The sequence below is a fragment of the Coloeus monedula genome (genome assembly GCF_965178545.1).
Source record: "Coloeus monedula genome assembly, chromosome: 12".
Lineage (NCBI taxonomy): Eukaryota > Metazoa > Chordata > Aves > Passeriformes > Corvidae > Coloeus > Coloeus monedula.
In genome coordinates this window covers 12156986-12181456 of record NC_138792.1, presented here as the reverse complement: position 1 = coordinate 12181456, position 24471 = coordinate 12156986, and the positions used below count along the sequence as shown (strand labels likewise).

Genomic DNA, 24471 nt, shown 5'->3' with positions numbered 1-24471 from the left:
GTGTAAATAATTCATTTGAGAATCCATTATCTAAGTAATATGCATGTTTATTTCATTATGGTTTTGTTGCATATTTTAGTATAATTGTTCACAGGTTTAAAGCCAAGAGTAAAACAGAAGTAGACAAATCTACTGCAACAGAAATAATTAGTAAACTGGATACTCTTTTGTTATTTTTAAATACTGGGGAAATGCCTTGCTAAAATTCAGCATACTAAATAAGAAAGATATCTACATTTTACTGAACTTGAGCAATTTTCTTTTCAGAAGGCCACCACACATTTCTCTTATGTCCTATTACTCTAAATGTTTCCACTTTTAACAATGGAGATACAAGAAAAAATTGCATTAAAAAAGCTCATATCAGATATAGCAACTGCACAGCCAGAAAATGGAATTCAGTAAATTCCAGTATTCAGTAAACACCAACAAAATGTCAGTGTTTTGCCAATTGGTCTTGCTTTTGTTTGCAAACACTCCCCTCAGAATAGAAAGTCAGAATAATTCACATTAATATTCACATTTCTTTTTGTCATGTCAAATCATTTCAGTATGGCTATACCTTTTTCTCCCAATCTATTAAACATCCTGCTGAATTTAAATGTATGTTCAAACGAAGCAAATTAAATGTAATGTTTTGACATTTCTGAAGCAAAGTTTGAAAACAAAAGCCAACTCATTTCTTGACATTTTCCCACTATGGTTTCACTTGAACCCATGTTTGGATTCAAGTGAAACTGTTTTCAAACAGCATGTTGTTCAGTAAGTGGCTGCTAATCAATTTTCACAAAATCACCTCCATAAGCACACTAATTCCTCCTAACCACAACCCCAAGATGCTTCACAAAAACAAGGGCTGCCTCCATTTTAACAGCTACACTCATATGAAGAGCTCCATTTCCAGCAAATTCATGGTTTTTAGCTATGATGGGAAGTAGAGGCAAGAAGAGAAGCAAGATCTCCCAAGCCACAGCTGTCCACATCAGCCCCTCTCTTATCTTTATGAAAAAGCGCATTTTTCACACACTGGGAATGCTTAAAGGCACTGCCCCACACCACACCCCAGCTAATACACAGAAGCTAAGAACATTATTATGCAGGACACTGAAAAGGCCACAGTTTGCTACAAAGTGTGTCTTCTGGACTGCTCACTTGTAAGATCCCAGAAGTAACTAAAATTTAGTATTTTCAAGGGTAGGAAGTAGGGGATGGGGAAGAAATGGCCTTTGAAAAGGTGCTTCTAAAGTAAATCTTGAAAACCTTTCAGGAATCCCACAAGGTCAGTAGGTTACAAGGGTAGACTTATAATACACAAAATCTTTGAAAAATAAAAAGTATACTACAAACAGCTGAAGAATAGTTGCTTCTTCAATTTTAGGAAACCAACTGATTCGTTGTTCATTATGCTTTACCAGCTGCAGCCCAAAGGTACCAAAGAAGGACTTTGAAAAAAAACATACATGTACTCTTCAGGACATTAAAGCAGACTTGGAAAGTACAATTCATAAAGAGCTGTAAGAAAGAATCAGAGACACGGTGACATGTCCTCACCAGGCTCTAAAATCCTGCAGTTCATTGTGAAAAAGGTAGTTACTAAAGCTAATCTGCCACGGGAATCAGCTCAAACATCTATAAACAACACAGTAGATTTTCTGCTGTTTAAAACTAAGTAATATCCTCTCATTCATTCATTAACAGTCAAGCTCATTACATGTCTGGGAGGTGTTCTGGACTGCAAATGGGCAACTACGAGTCTTCCCCCAGTTCCACAAATTTATATATTGTATACAATGCAAACACTTCTGAGTAGGTCAGATATTGCAAAACTCAGACCCATGAAGCACTGGTCACTCTGATGTGTATCTGCACATTGGCATGATTCTGGATGCTACTGAGCAGCCAGGATTACTGAAATCAATGTCACTAGTGAGGTGCTTAAAGCACAGCAAAGTGCTCGAGCAGGGAATTAAGAGCTTGAACTATTTCCTACTACGCTCATATTACCACTAGTGCATTTTTAGCATATTCTCTTACCTTCAAAATAGCATGACCCAGTGACAAAATCTGAAGTGTTATGCAACATGAGCTCAAAATGACAACCCTTTTTGATGAAAATGCATTGTACTCTCCCACATGGACTTTTAGGTCCAAAACATGGAGGACCTGAAAGAAGCAGGCCTGCCTACAAATTATTTGCAAGGATTTTACTACTCTCTAATAGCTGATATGGCACATCTAATTGTTGTACTTTGCTCTGTTCAGTCAGAGTCTTTATTGTATAGAGGCACTCCACAGCTGAGAGGTTTTTTCCACAACCTTACTCTTCTATTTTTGATAAACTAGTCTGACTCCCAAGAATCTTAATTGAGTTTCTCTGAAATATTCACTAATTAGAACCAGGACTTCACAATTCCCTAATTAATTTTGCATGTTTGATCCATTATTTTAAAATTCAGTGCTGAATACAGTTTGGCACTGCCATAGGCAAATAGGCAGGGAAGCCAAGATTAAAAAAAACCCAAACACAATGCCACAACCCTAAAAAACCCCAGCACAAAAATGCTCCTTCCTCTGACAACTGAATACACACAATAAACTATTTTTTTTTCAAATAAAAGTAATTTTTTTTGGTATCCTCCAAGTTAGTAATTCACACTCCAATAGGCTGGGTTGATAGTAGGTATGTCTTGAACTCAAAATGAGATAGTAAAAGACCTCTGGGAACACATGGTCCCACCTTCTGTTAAAAGCAGGGTCTTAGGTTACATTAATCAAGACAGTGTCAAACAGCCTTGGATATTTCCAGCAAGAGTGACTCCACAACCACCATGAGAAATCTATTCCAGTGATGACTCATTCTCATGGTACAGAATTTTTTTCTTACATCCAAATGGAACTTTCTCTTAGCAACCCATTTGCCCTGTGCACCTCCTATACGAACCATCATGGAAGCACTTGAAAACTGTGACTAGACTGCCCTCAGCCTTCCCTTCCCGAGGCTGAAAAAATCCAGTTCCTTTAGCCTTTCTTTCTTCAACCCACTAAATGGTTTGGTTGCCTTTTGTTGAACCCTCTCTGGTTTCTCAATGTCTCTCTGGAATTGAGGGAGCAAAGATGGGACACAGTATTTAGGTGTGGCCTAACAAGAGCATTGTATCTCATGATTCGCTCGGTAGGCTCTTGCTGATGCAGTCCAAGGCACAGTTTGCCCTCCTTGTATCAAGGGTGCCAATTCCACACCCGTTCTGATGGGAGAGGAAAAGGACAATCATAGTGTGGAAGCAGTAAGAGAGGCATGGAGACATTTATGGGAGCGTATTTAGGAGTTGCAGACAACTGAGTGAAAAGGAAGAAACACACCTAGTAGTATGCAGACTTCAAGGGTCTTACTAAAAACTGGAGGCCTGAAGAAGTTCAACACTGAAACCCCAAGCCATGCCTCTCTAGTGTATTACTGGTATTGCAGCCCTACACGCTTCAGTTTTCAAGGCAATCCATTCATAAGCACAACAGCATTTTAGATCTTGTTACAATGGCAGCAGCGCACATTAAGTTCAGACTTACTCCTGAGAGAGATCCCTGTGGCTGGGAGCAGCAGACAATCCCCGTTATTTGTTTGCACTAGAGAACCAAGGATCTGTGCAATGAGCTGCTGACTCCATCCCATGCACTGTGGCAGTGCCTTTACACACTGTTGCTTCCTGTAATTAACTAGTTTTTCATGTGGACAAGATAATCAGCTGTTCTACCAAAAACTGAAATAAAGCAAATGGATAGACAAACAAGCACTTTTAGCAACTGCTAGCAAAACAGAGTAGCATTTTATCATTTCTATAGAGTACAACTGATTTCCCTCCTTGACTCATCAAACTCTCAGTCCTTGAAGACTAAGATTAGCTTGAAAACTCTTAACTGACCACAAACGACAACAAAACAACCTGAGATTACGTGTCATTTTTAACGTCTCTGCGGCACTTTGGAGACTCTGAAATTGCCTTTCAGCCGCAAAGACACATTCTTTGGAAAGTGGCGACTTCTGACCCACCCACAGAAGGGATGGTTTTGAAGTTTTCAGCTTATACACATTCACCATCTGGATTATATTGAATGTAATTGTAATCTTTTTTACATTTAACCTTCCAGGTACTACCATTAATTAAGGTTTTCAATACTGTCCACAGATTGTGACACTCCATAACTTAGCACGGTCTGGTGATTCTTTCCACACACTAGCCAGTCTCAAAAAGCACCATGTTGCTTCCCCCCACCACTCCCAACTCAATTACATCAGCCAGTTGTTCAGTGAAATAGAATATGAAGATCTTAACAGACTTTCAAATTAACATAAACTGAAACGTCATATTCATGTTTTGCTGCACTCCTGCCACTCTACATCAACAGCAAAGTAATTAATAACTCATGTCAGCAACTGAAGCACGATTCAATGCCAAGAAGAAACTGTGTTAAAAAAAACCCCAATCAATCAAAACCCCATACACTTCCTTACTCTCACCTGTTTTCTTTTTGTATCCAGAGTCTTACATGACCACATAGAAATAAAATATTAGCTATGCAGAGTCACTACAGGAAGGCAGGGTGGCTTCCACCCCTGCTAAGCCTCAGCAACAGCACTGCTGCTTCTTCATCAGCTGCATTACTGGGAAACCATGTCTTCCCTCTTGACTCTCATAGTTCCAAACCAGAGCGCCTCTCTCAAGTTCCCTGTGTCCTCAGACTCCATTAAAGATACAACCATGTTGCACACACAGCAGCTGCAAATCTGTCAGGGTTTATCATCAGGCTCCAAGATGATATGCCAAAAAACATCAGCCCCTGGAACTATCCAAAGACAGTGGCCTCCCTTTCCCTAGGCCACCGAAAAATGCCACGCCCAGAAGGCTAATCCACATCACTAAAACAAAAGAAGACAAAAGCCCCAATCAGGTGCCTCTTGACATCAGAAAACAAGCAGATGGCACAGATGCTGTTGCTGACCTCATTTGACCCATGAAGACTTCAGAAGGATGAGGACTCTCAGAGCACGGCTGAATGAGAAGGATTAGGAACAATTCCTCTTTATCTTGACAACTGAAAAAACAGAGCAGCTATGAACTCAGAGTCTCAAAGCCTCTTCCAGAGCTCAGGAGGAATTGTGTGACCCAAACACATGAAAAATGGCAACCCCTTCAGCTGCCCCCACATCTCCCTTTCCCCATTTACTCAACAGAAAAATGACCCTCCATTGAAAATTAGAACATAGAAAATGCCTGAACAGGCTTCTATGGAAGACACACCTCTCATCAAAGATTATGAAACTAACAGCAAAAGTCTTGGAAAAAAATACTTCACCCCGAACTTAAGAGTTTTGTTATTACTAAATGCATAAGCACAGACCAGCATACAACTGTTCTACACCAAGGGTGATGTACCACCACTATCCAGCACTTCAGAGCCATGGAGTCCATACAGATAAACTCCTGGAAGTAATGGGAGTAGGCAAAGAACTCAAAACAGTACCATGTCTCAACAGATCCCAAGGATTTGCAAGTGACACCTTCAGCCTTCTCACTTCCTCCCAAATGACACTGACAGTTATGGGATGCAAAACATTGCTCTGCTGTCTGCAGGTCCTTAATGATCAGCAGCTCTACAAACCCTCAAAAATGCTGGCCCTCATACTTTGGAGAGCAACAGCACATGCCCTCCACACTCATTTTCATCCCTGGCCTCAAGAGTATGCGGGAGATGGGCAGATCTTGCTAGAAGTAGTGCATGGGATGTTCAGAAACTTCTTTCCCATATGCATTCAATGGAGATGGTGCAGAGACTGGACACAATCTGACCTTGAGCTCCTCAACATTCAGGAGACAAAGGCATGAAAGAGTCAATACTCATACTTCCCAACCGCCAGCAAATGCACTATTTCCAACTATTTTCAGTTTTCCCTTACTTTCAGGGAAGACTGTGCTACCACCTCCCATGGCATTATTCTGAATCACCTCTTACACAGGATTGTCCTTTGGATTCCAGCACACGGAAGCCAGGAATTAACTGAAAAACTCACCTGTCATTTCAAGAGGTAATGACGCCTAAGTCTCGTGACTTCTGGGTACCACCTGATTTTTTTTGTATCTAATTCACACTTTCCAAAGGTTGAAGTTGCCAGTACTGTCATATTTATGTTCTGCTACTTCGTAAGTTGTCAAAAACATCTGCTGGCTTTTAGTCAGTTATTAGACACACATCTTTGTAGCATTTCTACACAGCTCTAGCATTGTTATGTGTACAATTCATACCTCTTCCATTTCATTTTAAAAGACCATGAACTGGAACTGGAATAATTCAGTATGATCAATACTCTCCTTCAATAAATCTGTCAAAGATTGTTTTCCAATTCTAATGATGAATCCTCAAAATTTATTTCTATTTTTATAGAGTTGCATATATTAAAATATGAATCGTCTTCACAGCCAAAAAAGCAATTTAGTAATCCTGAATATAATTTATTTAGCCTGAAGTAAGTTTTTCTTTGATTATGGGCAAATTACTATGTGCAGTTTCTGAATGTATGGAAGATCTAACACCTCTGGAGAATAAAAACATGCTCTAATGATGTAAGTAAATACATGGATAACAGAGACTACTTTATATAACTTAAATATTTATAATCACAAGCCTATACTAGACAAACTGCAAAATGATTCCCGAATTCCATTCATTCACTCTCTTGTCCTAGCATTTTATAGATCACAGGACATACTACACAGAAGTTGAAAAGCGAGTATGAGCCTAACTTCTCATGGCCACTGCAGAAGCACTGGTTTTGTTGCAGCTGCCCTCCTTCTGAGAAAACAGATATTTGCTCTGGGTGCAAGGCCAGCACTAGGGAGATACCACCAGGCAGACACCTGAGAACATTCAGGTGGCACTCAGCATCTGCAGGAGGATTTCCAAACACACTGAAGCTTTGGACTGTGTGAAAATTGTTCACAGCAGAGACGGAGCTGACTGCTGAGTGTGGAACGTACATTTTTTATCTGTCCAGCTTGGCTGTCATCATCAACCTCTTCAACTGCAAGTTTCACTGTCATGCTCCTGCTAAGAGCAGCTCCCTCCACTAAGCAACCCTCAGCAGAAAACCACACAGCCACTCTTCACGTATATTTATTTGACCAAAGCCTCAGTTAGGGGTGTGCTTGCATGGAGCTGGGGTTACACACAGCCCCTCACCCCTCCAGTGCAGGATGCACGTGCACAAAGCTTCCCCTCAGTGCCCCCAGCCTTTTGAGACCCTTTCTCTCAGTGCCTTCCTTAGATGTTCCAGCCAGTCCAAGTGCAAAATGAGCAGAGACTCAAATCACCCATTCCCAGAGCTGTCAGACCCTGCTTGTGAAGAACATGCTTGCTCAGTGAAGAACAGCTTTTGGGTACAATTTTAAATTATCACTGTCAGTATTTCTTGCACATTTTGGCAACTAACATTCTAGTGAGCTACATGACAGCTCAAAACATTTTCTTTTGCAGCAGAGAAGCAAACTATGTTGCTCCTTCCTGATTCTGCCATGATTAAGCAGCTGATTCACACTCAACATTCATAAAAGATGACTAGATTGAAATTTTTCTTTCCCAATACAAATAAATCCAGACACAAAAAGAAAGTCAACTATTTCACAGAACATTCAGGAGGTTTAGGATCTTTTTACAGGTAAAAAACAACAGCACCTGAAAATCTCTCCTGGCTTCTAATCTGTCCATGTGAACCCCTGAGCATCTATTTTTAATCCAGTAGTACTAAGAGCAGTATCTGCATAACAATCTCAGAAACAACACAGACTTCACCACCACAAAGAGTTACATGAGAAAGATCTTGCTTCTGACATAAAAATAATAATAAAAAAATGGTAGCATGGGAAAAGAGAGACTTCCCAGAACTGCTTTTGTAAAGCACTTTCCAGAACCTATAGCTTCAAAGGGAAAGCATAATGTGACTACAGCAGATCTGCCACCAGAGTGTCTTCAGTGCACTGGAGAAAGAACAGTCCTGCATTGCTCCACCAGGACCCTTGCACATTTTTCCACAAAGGGATCAATGCACAAAGAGCCTGCACCCACACAAGGATTTGCCAAGCAGGGGCTTGTCAGCAGTGGGACTGAGGGAGAAGCAACAGCAGACAGACTTATTCCAGTGCCACTACTCTTCTGATGTACCTCCAAGAGTTCAGCAGCACAGCCTTTTCCTTCCTGTGTCTTCATTCTCCAAATGGGAACTTGGCTCCCTACTTAATCACAACTATTTCCTCCTCTTAGATCATTTTTAGGGAAGGCTTCACAGTGAAAGAACACTTTTCTAGGCTTGTTGTTACAACTACAGTAAGCTATGCACTGCATAGCATACAGAGCGCTATGTTGTGGCGCACGATGTTAACTGCTGTAGTTTCTTGACTGGTGGTTCTGCTTTGATACCACAGCAACAAAAGTAATGACAGAAATCAATGACTTCATTGCCTGCCGGCAGAGCAGGGATAATTGACACCTGTCTTGAAGAGCACTGCTGTCTGAGTTTGGAACTCCACTCAATCCAGGCCAAATTTAGCAATCACTGATGTAAATTTCTGCCAGACACCTTTTAAATAATTTTGAAAAAGAGAAAATAAGCACAGAACAGAGGGAAGTCAGTACAAAAGCCAATACATTTACGTGACCTGTGGCAGCAAAGAGACATGAAAACAGGACAGAAGAAGGGCCATGAAATTTCACAGGTGGTACATTTTGCATTACGCAGAAAAGAGAGCAAGATAAACCAGGTTATTACTGGAACAATTGTCTGTCTTCTTAAATGGTGCTCATTTCTGCTTTAGGAAATACAGCTTTATCAAGAACAGCACCCTAAATTAAAGAGGTATCCGAACCTTATAGACTTGTCCATATGTTCCATTTCCAACAACCTGCACCAGTTCAAATATTCCTGCAGGGTCCTGCAACAAGAAGAAATAAAATTATTTGGATTACAGCAACCACTTCATAACAGACTAATTGTACACCATCAAAATGAAATGTCTGAGGCACATCTCCTAATGATTTGCATTACACCCATAGGGGGAAACTGCCAAATCACAGGGTAAGAAATTAATTAATATTGAAGTTTTCAGTCAAGTTTCACAAAACTCTATCTAGAAAACAACTCAGTGAAGATTTGCAGGATTGTACTACAGCAGATACACCAAATAAATGAAGGTGTGTGAAAAACACAATTCAAATGCTGACTCAGCTTACTAGTAGAATAAAGAAAAAACTCCACATTTCCTAAGCCTTACCACACTCAGCTAGCCTGGAGACTCAGCTGCTGTCCTCTGCTGTGAAACACTTGGTATGAGCAATGCAACAAAGGAAAAAACCTAAAAAGCAGAATTGAAAAAACTACAGTATAAAGCACCTAAGGCCAGTCACCTTAGTGAAGGGAACGTACCAAACCAGACAACCTTAACTTACAGGCAGGCTGAGAACACTCAATCCTCCTGTTCTGCAAACATAACAAAGTGAATTTGACTGAGGTATTGAACTCTTGGCTTTGAACCCAAACCAGACTGTTGTTAATTTACATAAAAGATTAATGAGTCAGGTGATCAGTGTACCATTCCATATGAACCAACTTCCATCCTCCTGCTATAGCACCAGCTGCTCTAACAGTAACCATTGCAGCAAACGTTCTCCTGCAGCATTGCTGCAACCCCTCAGGTACAGGCAGCCCATCTTGTTGCAAGGCATGGGCAATGCTCGCTCCTGAATGACTAAATACATTAAAAAATCTGGTGCTTCAGTTAAAACTCACTTGAGCGATTTATTTAAAACCATTAAGAACTCAAGAGATCAGTTTCTTGATTTCTAAGCCATTTATCACTCTGCTCATTTCTTGCCATGGTATTACTCAGAGTTTTATATCAAATATTATTAACTCCATGTGTCAGTTTTACCACATCTGTTTCAGCAATCTGTCATGTCAGTTGATGCCTATTGGTCCTGCTGAGGGATGTGATACAGAAAAACATTACCTCAGAAGTACAATTTCTATGCCCCTGGTTGCAAAACATCCTTTTTTTTAAAGGTATCAAGCTACTCTCCACTCCACTTACATGTTAATCTTTCAATATAAGTAATTCTTTCTTTATATCTGATATGGAAATGTTTACCTTGGCAAAATCCCAGTGGAAACACACAGGCTTTTTTTCTAAGCAGATTTGGCCTTTATTGGCACATTTGCCATGATAAAGCAAGAGCTTTCAGAGCAACACAGCCCAGACTTCCACACTGAAAGTACTAATGAGTTATTTTGGTTTTATCATTAAGTTAAATGAGTTTTCATCTTAAACTTCCTGGACTGTCAACCTTACGAGACTTTTTTTTTTTTTTTAAAAAAAAAGCAATGCATAAGCCAGATCAAGATTATTGACCCATGCAGGTCAGTCTGTGTCTTTTTTTCTCGGTCTCTTTATTTTAAAACAAGTCAGTAAACTGTCTAGACTTAAACCCCTCAATAAAAAGGAAATTGATGGGAACACTCACATATGGACTTAAGCACAGGCATAAAAACCGATCTTAGTGAAGTACTTTGCTTCCTTCTCATTTCCTCATTTTACGTTTTGACTAGTCTGGATATAAACAAGACATGCTTTTCTTCAGTGGGGCTAAAGTCAACAAATAAACCATTGCTACTACTAAAGCAACTGGTGGGTGGTACAAAACCTCTGCTTCATGCACAACCTCTGCACAGAACTGTGCTGTGGGCAGCTTGTGGTCCAGGCAGTGAAACTCACAGCAGCCCTCTGAAGAACTCTCCCAGTAAAGGGCTTCCATGCGTAATATGTACTGCACTCCATAGGAAGCATGAGCAGCACCCTAATTCCCCACCTCTCCTGCAGAAAGCAGCATTGCTGAGTTAAGAAGTGCCCACAGTGCACAGAAACCCAGAGGAACCTAAACTGCATGTTCAACTTGGACTTTGCAACTGCTTCTCTCATTTAAATGCATGCTGTCTCCACTCTTCTTCTCTAAGCTTATTTATTATGCAAATATAGTAATTTAAGTGCCTCAAAATTAGCTTCTCTTTCCTCTTTCAATAAATTTCATTCTGATTTAGCATCCTAATAGTTTGCTTCTAAAGGCTTCTGACACTCTAGGAAAGATCCTAACAATTATTATTATTATTAGCATTAAAGTCAATATAGCGCAAATCCTACCCTGTTCTTGCTAGCAAACTGAGCATTAACATCTCAGGCCTCCACAGCTCTGAGTACAGCCAAATACTTGGCCATCTCTCTTCTTTTAATCAGGACACCACAGTGAACCAAGCCTTGTTAAGAGTCATAAAGGATATTAATCTGGGGTCTGACTTTGGTCCTTGGATTGCCCTTGTCTGCTTGGATATCAGCACTGCATTGTTTACTGGCATTCTTCACAATGGGCCACCTTCTTAATTATCTTGGAGTTACATGTCATCGTTGATGTAGTGCTTCCTCTCAGCTACCACTGAAGTCCACGGTCCAGCTAACCCTTCACCAGCCAGCACCTGCCAAATTGCTAGGTTCCCTTTGAAAGACGCCAAAATGCTGGCCTGAACATTCATCACTCTAAGGTTAATTACCATCATACATTGTACCATACGGTGGCCACCTTGGTTTCCCTCAAGTCACCTGCAGTGCACCCAGAAAGCAAGAGCAAGACTGCTGACCCAGAGGCACCCAGGCCACATTCATCTCCTCTGCAAGGCAGAACAAAAAGCAACACATGCAGCAAGAGCCTCACCAAAATGCACTTTTCACATCTCTGCAGCTAAAGAAGATACAGGTGTCTGAAGCACAAGTTCTTCCACAGGGCCTCTGGACCTCAGCACCTAATGCAGAGTTTAACGGCTTTTTACCATCTGACTGCCCTGGTGAAACCAGCAACATCAGGAAACCACAGGCCCCCTTCTTTCCAGCAAAAGTCGAGAACCCTGGCAAACACCCACGTGGGGCCATCTCAAGCAGTTTGAAAGCGATCTCACTCACAATTGTATGAGGCTGGAGCACAGCACCAGACAGCTCCCACTAGCCCCAGGAACACCTCAGACACAGCAAAGGTAAGGCACCTGTCTTTAAATCATTTCCACAGCTCAGCCTCACCTGCCTCCCATTTCCTACTTAGCACAAACCCCAAACTAATGCTGCTAACATGCTCAAATGGGTTTCTTCCAAAAGGAGACATTTATCCCTCCCCTGCTGAGGCTGAAACTCGCAGTACTCTCAGCCTTTGGAGGCTGCGAATCAGATGGTTCTGTCACAAAGCCTGCTGTCTGCTTTGCAGAATGACTCCTTTTCAAACTCACATTATTTTATTTATTTAAGGAGATGAGATTCATCTGCTAAAGCTCTAAAAAAGAACTTCCGTTATTTTGCCTTATACCCCTTGAGCAGAGCCAGATTAAACTTCTGCTTACTTAGCCAGAAGTTTTTTGCCATCCCTCCTAACTTTCCTGTCCCTGCTGCTTTTCATTATTCTGTTTCCAGTCTGGAACACCTTCCTCACCATGTGAATATTGCAAAGGCTTCTCCCAGCCCTCTTTCTTTTTTCCCTGATATTTTTAGAAAGTGGCTTGCTTTGGTTTCACTGTCTGGGGATGACTGCTTTTTGCCACAATTGAACTCTTCTCTTCTGTCGAGAGCGCTCCACAAAAGACCTGTCTGGGTTGGATGGGTTGCTCGGTGGTAGCTCCTAAGTAAAAACGGACAAGTGGAACTCGGGGATATCATACACAGCCCTGTTACCGCTTTGTGGATGCGAAACACTGACAGCACAGCTTTTAATGTGGCCAAAGTTTGGCTTACATTAAAAACATAAGAGGACAACAATAAAAATTCACAGCAAACCAGATGAATACTGACTTTTTTAGCTTGGGGGCGGGGGGGGGGGGGGGGAAATCCCAAACTTCATTAACAACAAAAAGGCCACAAAAGCCAAACCCCCACGCACCTATTTTCTTCCAGAAGATCCTAGTTTCCCATTTGTTTTCTCTTCACAGCATTCACAACACCTTTAGGGATGTCGGTAGAAATTATTTATCATCCTGGCAGGGGAAGGAGCCTCCGCGGTGCAGCGCTCCCAGCCGGGCAGCGCAGTGCTCCCGCGGGACTCTCGCTCCAGCGAAGGGAGCGCGACCTCTGGAGCCCGCGGGCTGCGAGACCGGGAGAGCCCCGAGGCTACGAGACCCGGGGCAGCCCCGAGGCTGCTCCCCCAAGCAGCCCGCACCCCTCGAGCATCTGCGCTGCCTATGGGGGGCAAGCGCAGTATCGCCCCGCTGTCCCCGCCACCACCACGGATGTCCCACGGTCCCCGCACAGCCGTCCCGCAGCGTCGGCGCTTCCCCCACGCGCGGCAGAGCGGAACCCTCTCCGACAAGCGGATAACGCGCGGTGAAGCCTCGCACACGCAGCGGAGGCGAGGAGCGGGGTCAGCAGCCCCGAGCCTGGGTAGGGGGTCCGCCCCCGCCGCGGGGCAGCTCCCCGACCGTCCTTACCCGCAGCGCCGCCAGGTCGATGCCGTCCAGGCTGCGGGCGGCGCAGTCGCGGGCCATGGCTCCGCCGCCCCGAGCTAACGGTGCTGCGGGCGGCCCGCGCCGGCCCGGCCGTGCCCTGGCGGGTGTAAGGAGCCGGGCATGCCCGGCCGGCTCCAACGCCCTCCCCAGCACGGGCGGCCGCCGCCTGCAACTTTAGCGGAGAGACCAGCTCGCGAAAAAGTTTGCGAGGAAGTGACGTGAGGCGCCGGCGGGGGTCGGGGCCACCTGCCACCGGCGGGGCGGGGGCGGCCGCCCTCTGCCCCCACGCGCGCTCCCCGTGGGGCGGGAATGGGGGGGATCGCCTCCGGAATATAGGAGTTTCCCCGCACGCGCCGCCCCACGCGAGGCCGGGAAGTGCCGGGCCGGGCCGCGCAGATAGCGGCAACCCCTCGGGGCGGCAAGCCCCGCGCTCCCGGCACAGCGCATTGGGCAATGCACCAGCCGCTAGCCAAACCCCTGAAGCCCCTCAACACTGCCGTGACAGCGTCCATAGAAGAGGATTTTATGCACACACGCTGAGACACTCCCATCCCCTTCCCCTGGATGACGGCTGCTGCGAACACGAGCCCACGGGGGTGACGGCAGCAATGCTCCCAGCGCCGAGCTCACAGCGATGCTCACGAAGTCGGCTCAGTCCCGCGGCCCCACGCGGAACAAGAGCACGGGTGGTCCCCGCGGTGTGGAGCTGCCAGCAGCCCCTCCGCCAGCCCGGCCCCGAGAGCCGCAGGCAAATCCACCGCGGCGCCGCAACCTCGGCTGCCCCTCACAGCCTCCTTACCCCGGTATTTGGGACCACAGAAAGAACACACCATACAACCGCAGTGTAGCAGCCTGGAAGGACTTGTGAGTATTCCTGGGCCTCGTATTTAGAGACAAAAAATCAGTGAAATGCACATTTCTGAGACGAAGTCCTTAAACATTCCCAAAGGATGTTCAGGACATTGTCCCCCTGCAGAGCGCAAGCAAAGGGGCAGAAATTCTCAATCAGGGCTTTCACAGTTGCAGACATAAAATCAAGACAAAGTGGTTAAAGTCTCTTTGGTGCCTATTAGCACACCAGGACGGCTGCAATGCCAGCAGCGAGGGGCAGTGTTTTAATAAAGGCATTTGGCAGTTTCCTTGAAAGAAGTGCTGATGTATCACTCAGCTTCAAAGTATTGTACAACAGCCCACACTAGGTATATTATAGCTAACGTGACCCTGCATTTGTACTCTCTGCCTACCTGCAGGCTAGCATGTGGAGGCACTGCTAAAGAGTTGAGGCCAATCACTGCATTAAAGTGTAAGTTTGTTGAAGAACTAAACATGTAATGCAGCAATGTGCAATACAGCAGAAATCCGCACACAGCAGCAGCCCAGCCCTCTGCTCTCCCCTGGGCAGCATTTAGAAAATTCTGGCCCTCATGTCACCTTTGTCAAAGCTAAGCCAGGGCTTTGCTCCCCATTCAAGCCTTCCTGCCTTACAGAAATACATCATTAGCCTTTTTGCTTGTGGTATTTCTCACAATCCCTATTTATCTCTTCTCTCTAACCTTCAAGCTGTCCTTTGTCTCCTGCCACTTTCCACTTCCTTCCTGCCTCCCTGGTGAGAACTGGTGTGAAACTCCAGATTGTTGTCTACCAAACACCCTCTTTCCTGCTCCATTTCTTAGATCCTTTGCCAAAATTAATCCTGCCTGCCTTGCTCACCTCTGATGAGTGCTCCAACTTGAGGATTAATTTCTACTTGACAGAAAGCTCTACCCAAAAATGAGATGAAAATCTGTGTTTAGAAGTATAACATGGCTTGGAGTATTTTTGTAGGCAGGTCTTACTAGCCCTGCTATGTGTTTTTATCACCACATTTCATTGCCTTCCCCCTTCACCCTGCTGGGAATTTCTGTGGATGCTCCAGTCCCACTCACACCACTGCAGGCAGGGCTCTGAGCAATTTTTCCCTTGCTGCTGAGGAAGGCAGAGAATCATTTCCCCATAAAGGCCTTGCAGGTCTAACAGAAGCAACAGTTGGTTTTGTCACCGATATTAGAGCAGATCTGTTGAGGCTACAAATGCCACCAGGACAGGCTACTTTACATAGTAGAACCAGATTTACATGGCCTGAGTTCTTCACCAGCTTACTGACTGGTTCTACAGACACAGAAATGTGTTCCAGGTGTCCCCCATAGCCTCATGCCCTGCTCCTGGCAAATCCTTCCCAAAGCAAACAGGGTGCTTGTGCTATCGCTGACCTGTGAGCAGGCTCTCCACCTTGCTCTTCTGCATGAAGCTGTGTGGCAGAGTAACTCCCAGGAATCGGGAATTCAATGCATTAGTGCAATTGTTAATAACCCCACATTCACCTTACCAATAATAAAAATTGAACAGGTTCCCTTTAAAATAAATTCAATGTTAAAAATACCAAACAACCAAAGCATAACAAACACAAGAGACAATTAAATGCTATCAGTATAGCTTTCCTCTCCAGCACCCATAGTCAAAACTCTGAAGCCAAATTCAGCAACCACAGACCTGAACATAAAAACCTTTCAAATGTCTATGTGCATGCAAAGGATGTTTCGCATTAAAAGGGAAGTGCAAGAATGAAGGGGAAAGAACTTCCTTTGTTTCAGCAAAGGAAATGCCACTGTACCCCCGAAGTACTGGGCTAATTCTGAGCTCTTCTGTCATCATCCTAACAGAGATTTGGGTCCATAATAATCCTACCAAGAGTAATTGCCCCTGCCAGATGTGACACCCAGTAAAGGAAGAGATTGTTTAAATCTGAGGCTCAAAATGACATGCTAGCTTGTTTCCTCTAGCTTGTTTACACGGGGTCTCAGCTACAGGTGTGAAGCTGGCAGAGAAATAAACAAGAAGATAACTCATAAGAGAACAGGATTTCTGGTCTACAGGAAATAAACAGCTCCTTAAAATGGGGATTTAGCCTGAAAAGGACAAACTGACTCTTTTTTAGCATTTTTCAGTTCTCTGAACTGTAAATTCAGAAAAATTATCATTCATAAAAACTCCAACACACACGATCATCTTATTGAAATAATCACCCAGATGATGTTCAGGGAACGGACATCCCTGCCACTCCCATGGCTGTGGGAACAGCAAGACTCAGCAGCTCATGCCATATCTGTGACTCCAAAGCCAACCCTCTGCATATGTTTCCCAGCATTTTCAGGATACAAATCCAACCTGAAGCTCAGAAACCCTAAAGCTTAAGTTAGGCTCCCAGCCATACAGGTAGGAGACAAACCCCTCTTCAAGCAGGGTTCCCCTGCTCCCAACTTCATGGTGGAGAGCCATCCCAGTGTGCCGGCCTTTCCCAGGACTCCTCTCTGCAGCAGCTCCCCAGTATGTGCTCCAGCGTTCAACAGGATCTATGAACACCAGCTTTCCTTGGCACTGAAACACTCCCTGAGAGATTTATTTTGCTCGAAGTTTTCTTACCTTCTGTAAAGAATCTACATTATGCCCATGCCTGACGCTCCAACATCAGCACCTTTCTCCCAGAATAAATATACTGTACAAAATTCTTCATCACTTTTGGATTTTATACGAACTAGAGATTCTAGATATCTCCTTAGTGTTTCTTTAGGGCACAACCCTTGGCTGACTAAGATTACACATTAGAAGTCTTTATAGGCTTGTATACAGCCTGGATATGTCTGGATGCTAGCTTGGTAGCAGTCACACAATGCCAGGAGTACTATTTCATGACCACAGAAAAGCAGAGAATACTTTTACTAGGTCACACCTTGGAAAATACCAGGATAACTTAGTGCAGCTGCTGCAAAAATTTTTTGGACTGCGAAGGGAAGATTTAAGTTTCAGGCCATGGACATCCAGTTACATTCCAATTCAGTTAAAAGATACTAAAAAAATTAAGTACCAACCCAATCCACTTCATATCTTCAGCATTCCTGGGACCCATTCCTACAGTGCTTGGAAATCACAGTAAAATGTCGTTGTTTTCAATGCATTGTCGGATTGTGCTCTGAATATTTCTCATGCTTTCTCCTACTTGAACTAAAGAAAATTCCCACCATTCCAAACACATGAAGGCTGGGCCAGAAAGTCATATTTAAACCTGAATCTGTCTTCAGACTTCTGCTTTGCAAAGATTGCTACATTAGGATCAAGAGACAGGGTTGCTACCCTGAGTAAACTGGAAATACCAGAAATCCAGACAAACAAACCAAAACAATAATTTCCCGTACAGTACTCAGTAGCACATACAGTAGTTTTCAGCTCTTTAAAAATTAAATAACTTTTTTCAGTTCCTGGCAACAATGTTAGTTGAGTTTCACAGGATATCCAAAATGAGACCAAACAGCTTCCTTCCCAAAGGATTCCTGAGTGGACAGGCAAGTTGGAAAAAGTGCCTCTGACTACTGTAATCCCAGCCAGGATGTCCACCTCATTTCCCAAGGGTAAAGCTTAAAATATAGGTCTCCTACAAAATGTGCGTTACTCCAAATACCACTGACTGGGACTTTTGCAGGAATTTATTTTCTTTCCAGTGGTACCCAGACAAGTGAGCCTGTGCCAGGCTGTCCCCACACACAGCACAGGGAGCATGAGGAGCCCTCCTCACAGCACCGATAACCCTCCATGGCTGCCTGACCCAGGACTTCACAGCATTGTTTCAGCTCAGCCCTTCAGAGTTTCTCAAGGAAACAAATGCTGCCATTGGAAGTTTCCAGTTTCCCATCAGCCCAGCACACAGCCCTGCTCTGCCTGAAAACAGCCACACCAACACTTCCAGGGAGAGGAGTCGTATCCTCTATAACGATGGTATTTTGCACTCCTGTCTTTGGACTCTGTTCAAGCACCAGTTGAATCCTCAATGGTGATGTGCAGTAATACATGAATTATACAGGTAACTATTTCCCTGTGTGAAAGCTATTTCTATTACTTTGTCTCTCCATGAGAATTTTTCCTACTCTGATTTTGTTTTCTTTCATGTGTCACTGACTATTTTACTGTGACTCTGCCTCATATCAGAATACCAAGTCAGTATCTGCCTCCTACAATGATACCAGTGCACAAAGGCTGTCTGGCAATTTTGCAAAATAAAGAGAAAGATAATTAATTGAAATAAATGGAACTCCCACATTTTGTGTAATTATTGTATCTTGCTGTTATGCAGCCATCTGCCTTGCCAAAGTTTTTCCCTTCCTTCCCATCTTCTGCAAATTTATTTCTTCATTCAAAGTAAGAACACTTTGAAACACTTTGCAAGGAACAGTAGCTATATGTTACTAGGTCATCAGATCCCAGTGGGGTTTATGAATACCGTAATGAATTTCAGTCCAACATCTGTCTGCTCTCTGAAACAGATGCAATTATGGAAAAAAATAGCTGCTGTCTCTTTACGGGCAGATCTCTCAGTAAAAAAAAAACAAAACAAAACCAAAAACAACAACAACAAAAAAAAAAACCACAAAGAAAACTGACAATGCACAGTTTAATTGTTACCACATTCAATTTATCAGTCAAAATATCACATGGCAGGTGGTCTTTTTTTGAAAGCAAGACAAGCTGTGGTAATTCTTCTGGCAGACAAGCAGGGGTTTTTTGACTTTAGAAAATCCTGCAGGCATGGCTTTGCCAACCAAATACTAACTCTGGATGACTCAGACCATGGTTCCCTTTTATCCAAACCACTGAAGTTTGGTGGTTAGCTAAAAAGGAACTGGTATCTGAATCACCCTTAGTTGGGAGGAATTGTCAGATTAAAGTCTTGGGCACGGGGTTTTGGGGGCAGGGTGTTGGTTTGGTTTCTGTTCCCTTCTTTCCCAAAGGAAAGAAACAAAGATCAACAACTTTAAATGTGGGGACACCTTTCTTACTCAAAAACATATTTTTGAAAAATTAACTTTATCTTATCTTTTTAACCTTCTCATTGTCATGTGTCAATCTGGGCACATTCTCAGTAAATTAAACAGATTTTTCAGTCCTCTTGCAAGCCTAACCTGTGCCTCACAAAATTACACAATTTTAACCTTGCCTTAGCTACAAAAAAGCCCAACTCATTGCTCAAGTCCCTCTTACACATCTGCATTTCCCAGGCCCTCTGCTTCTCCTTTTCTTAGAGGAGAAAAAAAAAGGAAAAAGAGGAACTGTAATTTATGAACCTCTATCCAGCCCTCTGGAACAAAACCTGCCCTCTGTGACCTATTAAACATCTTTGGGGAAGTCTCCTCTATTCTTGTTCCAACTTCCTTTTAGTTCCAAGCTGCTTTTCATCTCAGTATTTTGCCAACTCTGACCATTTTGAACACACTTGGGTGCCCCAGTGCAGTGCCTGAGTCTTTTAAATCCTCCTCTTTTCCTCAAGGGAAATGTATCCTGTGTTTGGGAGGCTGCCTAATTTGTGTGTGTCTTCTGGATGGGGAAAGCAAAGGGAAGCTCATTTAGGCATTGAGCAACAGTGTCCTCTTCCAACATTAACTGATGAATAAGTCTGTGTCTTTTCCTGTAGATCTGTGCCAGTCCTATCTAAACATTGTCTTTGTATATTAATAACCTCCATATAACTTCCAGCCAACTTTCACTCGTGCCTGTAACACCATGCTCAGCCTGGAAAGAGGCAGCACAGCTCTTGTGGGGGTCTGTCAGCTTCTCACGGCACTTCACAGCATTTTGGGCAGAGCATTGAGTAGGTGCACTTGCCTTGATGTTGCTGCTGCACAGTGCAGCTGTCAGCTGAGACTGTAAACATGTTAAAAATTAAATCTGACAAGTTGTTTAGTGGTTTGGGAAGAATGAGAAGGCTCTGTACATCTGCCAGTCATTCACTGATATATAGTCATGGAAGTTTTGTGGGAAAGAAACGTGTTTGCACAGGTCTGAGACTGGGTGTATTCACTGTTTTTATTGATAACTTGGAAACAAATGCTAAATAAACCCATTGAAACAATATTCACCTGAACAGCAGCTCGTTCCACGTTATGTGCAAGCCCAGCATGCACACAGTGGGGTGAAGGACTGTGGCACAGACCTGCCTCCCATTGCCTGGGCAATGCCCAGAGCCCCAGAGACGCAAACTATATCAAATCTGTGGGAACACCTCAGTGCAATACTGTAGGACAAGGGCTGATGTGATCAACTGCATAAGCAAGGAAAGACAAAGGAAGGGACTTTCCCTCCAACACTGCTTTGCTCCAGCATCTTTCTAGTAATGCACAGAGCAGAAATGAAGACTTGGATTCAGTGAAAGGAGGGGGCACAAAAATTAATTCTCAGGACAAAATTGTTTAATGTGCCCATTTGGAATAGCTAAAGCTCTAACCTTATTTTAAAAAGAAATGACTTTTTATTTTCTCCTAAGGAGAAAATAGTGGCATTTTAATCACGCGAGACATAATGAAGCCAGTAGCTGAAGCAGAAACCAAACAATAAAAACAATAAGTTCCCCCCTGCCCCCCCCCCCAAAAAAAAACCCAAAAACCAAAACACCACCTCAAAAAAAAGCCTCGACAAAGTAGAAACAAAGGCATCACATGTTCACAGAACTCCTGGTTTCCATTTCTCATGGGTCTCTCAGTCTCTCACTTTCTGGTTCCTAGCGTGTGAAAGAGTGCTCAGACCTCCCCAAATCAGAGCTGCTTTCAGCAGCCTCTCAGACAGCTTCACTAGTCCAAAGTTACTAGGGAGCCAGATGACCTGGCCACAGCAGCTTCTGTGCCTGTTCCCTCTGGAGGGCTGATGGCTGCTGTGCAGGAGCAAAGTGACAGCCAGGCCTGAACTGCCACCCTGCAGCACACTTGGGTTTCGCCTTCCAGCAAGGAGATTTGGGGATTTAAACCAGTTTCCGTTTTCACAGCAGCTTAAGTTCTTTAAGGGGTTTAGCTCCATACGCCAATTAAACATCTTTAAGTCCTTGAGCTCTCCTACCTTCCCTAAGCAGTTTGCATGCTTACATGGCTTTACAGGCTGAAAGCTGATTTCACCTAGCCACGACCTGAGCATCTTATGAGGTCACAGGCCAAGCAATCCCAGGTGGAGTCAGCAAGTCTAGAATCCTCTGCAGACCAGAGTCAGAATGCTGCACTCTGTGGCCTAGATCCTGAGAGCAAATTCTTGCCGGTTTGGAAAAGGCCAACTCCACCTTTATCATTTGCTTTCCAGAAGTCCCAGCTCTAGGTTATAAAGTAATGGATGGCCCGTGCGCTCATAAACTTTCCTCACTGAGAGTGGGAGTAAACCAGTTATTATCCTCATTTACACATCCACTGTGGAAGTGTAGGCAGACATAACTGGTGTCATCCCCTTGGGTCCCATCCCAGTGCCTTATCTCTCCTTCCTGTCTTTTTCCTTTGGATTAGTTAACTCTACAAGTAGGAGAACAGTAATACAGTCATTTGATATTTAAATATGAAAGCTTAGAACCAAGTCTCTGAAGTACTGTTCTTTCTGTTTGTTTTTAAATGGACAAATCAGCAACATCTCGAAAACCAGAAAAACACAATATAAAATTCTATGAGAAGCTATCACCAGCCCCGTTGTTTCTTGTAGAACATATCCTGCATAGCTAGATATATTTATATATAAAGTATATAGATTTACATTATATATACATTTAAAAAATCACTGTATATCTCCTAAATGCTCTTTTAAAGTCAGTTAATAACCATATGTCATTATGTTGTCAGAATACAGTTTTAACTCCTTCAAAGGAAAACCAACATGCTGCAGTAACAATGTGATTCTGTAAACAGTTGTAGATTAACATTCAGTGACCACTGATCTTCTACGTAATTAAAAATCCCCACCAGCTGCCCAGTCTGCTTTTGTCAGTGAACTTGCTGTCATTTTATAGCAATAAATATACAGTTTTATCACATACTTGAGGTGAGTTGTGCTTGTCCCTGGAAAGGAGCATTTACATGAGTGTTATGTGAAGGGCAGACCTATAGCTCTGGAGCTGCTCAAGGTCACCATCTCTGCTTCTTCTAAACCAGTGACAAATCATCCCAGAAAGCTCTGCTCAGCACCCAGGTAGTGCCCTCTCCATCAAGTTCACCCAAAAAGGATGTGACACTGAGGTTCAGCCCTTGGACCCTGAAGCAGATGTGGGGGTGCTGGAATGGGCTTTCCAAGATGAGCCCTGTCCCAGTAAAGCACTTTGTGTCATTCATTACCTGAACCCAACTCATCAGTGCCTTTGTGCAACTTGGCAACCTGCAGCTGTCACTTGGAATTTGCAACACACTGCTCTGCTGCAGCAAACAAGAGTGATGCCCTCCACCATGGTCCCTCACGCTTCCCCCCCAGGAGCTTCCAACCCACCCCAGTTTCAGGGCACCTCGGCTGTGAATCAGTGGTTTTTGGGTGGTTTTAGCCAGCCCAGCACTGCTCCCCTTGGCCCTGGCCCTGATTATGCTGAGCCATTTGGGACACAGTGGGGGTTGTCCCCCCAGCCTGGCTGGGTGTGGATTAACACCCATGTGCTCAGCACCTTCTCTTCTTTAATCTGTTCTCTCAAACCAGAATCCTCAGGCTGGCTGTGAACAGACATGCACACACTGCAGGTGCTCACACACCTCCTCTGAGCCACATGCTTTGTACCATCTCTTGCTTTGAAGCAGCAGTACCACTTCCATTCTTTTTCCTAGGTGTTTTTTTCTCTGATCAATAAAAAAAAAAATTTTAAAACCTACAGAAAAAAAAAAACCAACCAGAAAACTTTCAGTTTAACTCTGCAATACTTGAACCCTTTTGTTCTTTTTGCTGGATTCAGGTCACCCCACAGAGATCGATTGTTTTGTTTCTTGTCCAGGCATGTCCTCCTGCTCAGGCTGATAACAATTTGCTTCACTTCTGTGTGGCTGTATGGGTTTGGGTTTTCCCTTGACATTTCTGAGAACAGTGTAGCAAAGGTTGGTAGTGTTTATGCTCATTCCCTTTCTCCTTTTCGCCTATTTTGATTATTCTCCCATACCAATGCTGGCTGTTTCTCCAGTCATATTTAATCCCCTTTATGGCCACCTCAAATTTTCCAATGCATATGCTGGCATTAAATTGCCTGTTATCCCATCCTAATTTCCATGTTACAACTGCTCAGAGGATAATAAAAATTTATCAATTTTTTTCTCTCTTTTCCTTTTTTATTGGTTATTGTTCATCTATACTGGGAGAGCCTGTGAGTCCTTTCATGACTATTATTTTTTCCACATGTCCAAGCTCAAACTGAGAATAAGAAAGCTTCCAGGGCTGATCCCTCTTTGGCCAGCATTTCTATTGCATTTTTATTTTTAACCTTTTGAGAGCATTTTCTGCAGTTTTGCCTTCCCAGCTCTCAGATAGGAACCTGGGGTTGGCAGGGAGGGCTTACGGGGGCCAGCTCTGGGGTGACTCTGCAGTCAGATGTGCTGAGCCTCTTTGCAGAGGCACAAGCTAAGAGAAAGGTAACTGAGACCTGGTTGCCCTTAAGGTCAGGAGGGACAATTCTGGCCTCTGTGACTTTTGTGGTCTTTCACAACACAGCTGACGCTGGGAAGATTTGGTTGGTTTGAGTGGGAAGCTCACTTCTTAAAATTTGGTGCAGTACTTGATGTCCTACCCATGTAAAGCTGGGGAAGGGGGGGGTGATTGTGGTTTTGTACTGCAGCTGGCAAATTGAAAATACTTCTGGTAACTTCCATGTTAGAGGGAATCACAAGTTCTGCCAAGCCACATCACATTAACTAATCTAGTTACAAAAACACAGACCCTGTCACTCACAGGTCTTCTTTTGTCCTCGGTAAGAGACCATTGGACCAACTGAAGCCCAATGCTCAGTTATTACAGTCTTCCTTTTAAGCCATCCAGATTAATGGAACAAATTCTCATTCAGAGAAATCAGGTACAGATCCCTAGTGACTGATTTGACTCTGGCTTTTGAGCAG

General features: G+C 43.6%; 1 protein-coding gene across 1 annotated transcript in view; it reads right to left on the bottom strand.

The window, feature by feature from the left end:
• NRK (Nik related kinase) overlaps positions 1-13606 on the bottom strand; it is a gene marked incomplete at its 5' end in the record, with an annotated part of 88450 nt that extends 74844 nt beyond the window's left edge. Inside the window, 2 exons of the mRNA XM_082289604.1 lie at positions 8910-8975; positions 13550-13606. Coding sequence (XP_082145730.1) covers positions 8910-8975; positions 13550-13606 — 123 coding nt within the window. The remainder of the gene's footprint in view (positions 1-8909; positions 8976-13549) is intronic.
• Positions 13607-24471: the final 10865 nt, after the last annotated feature.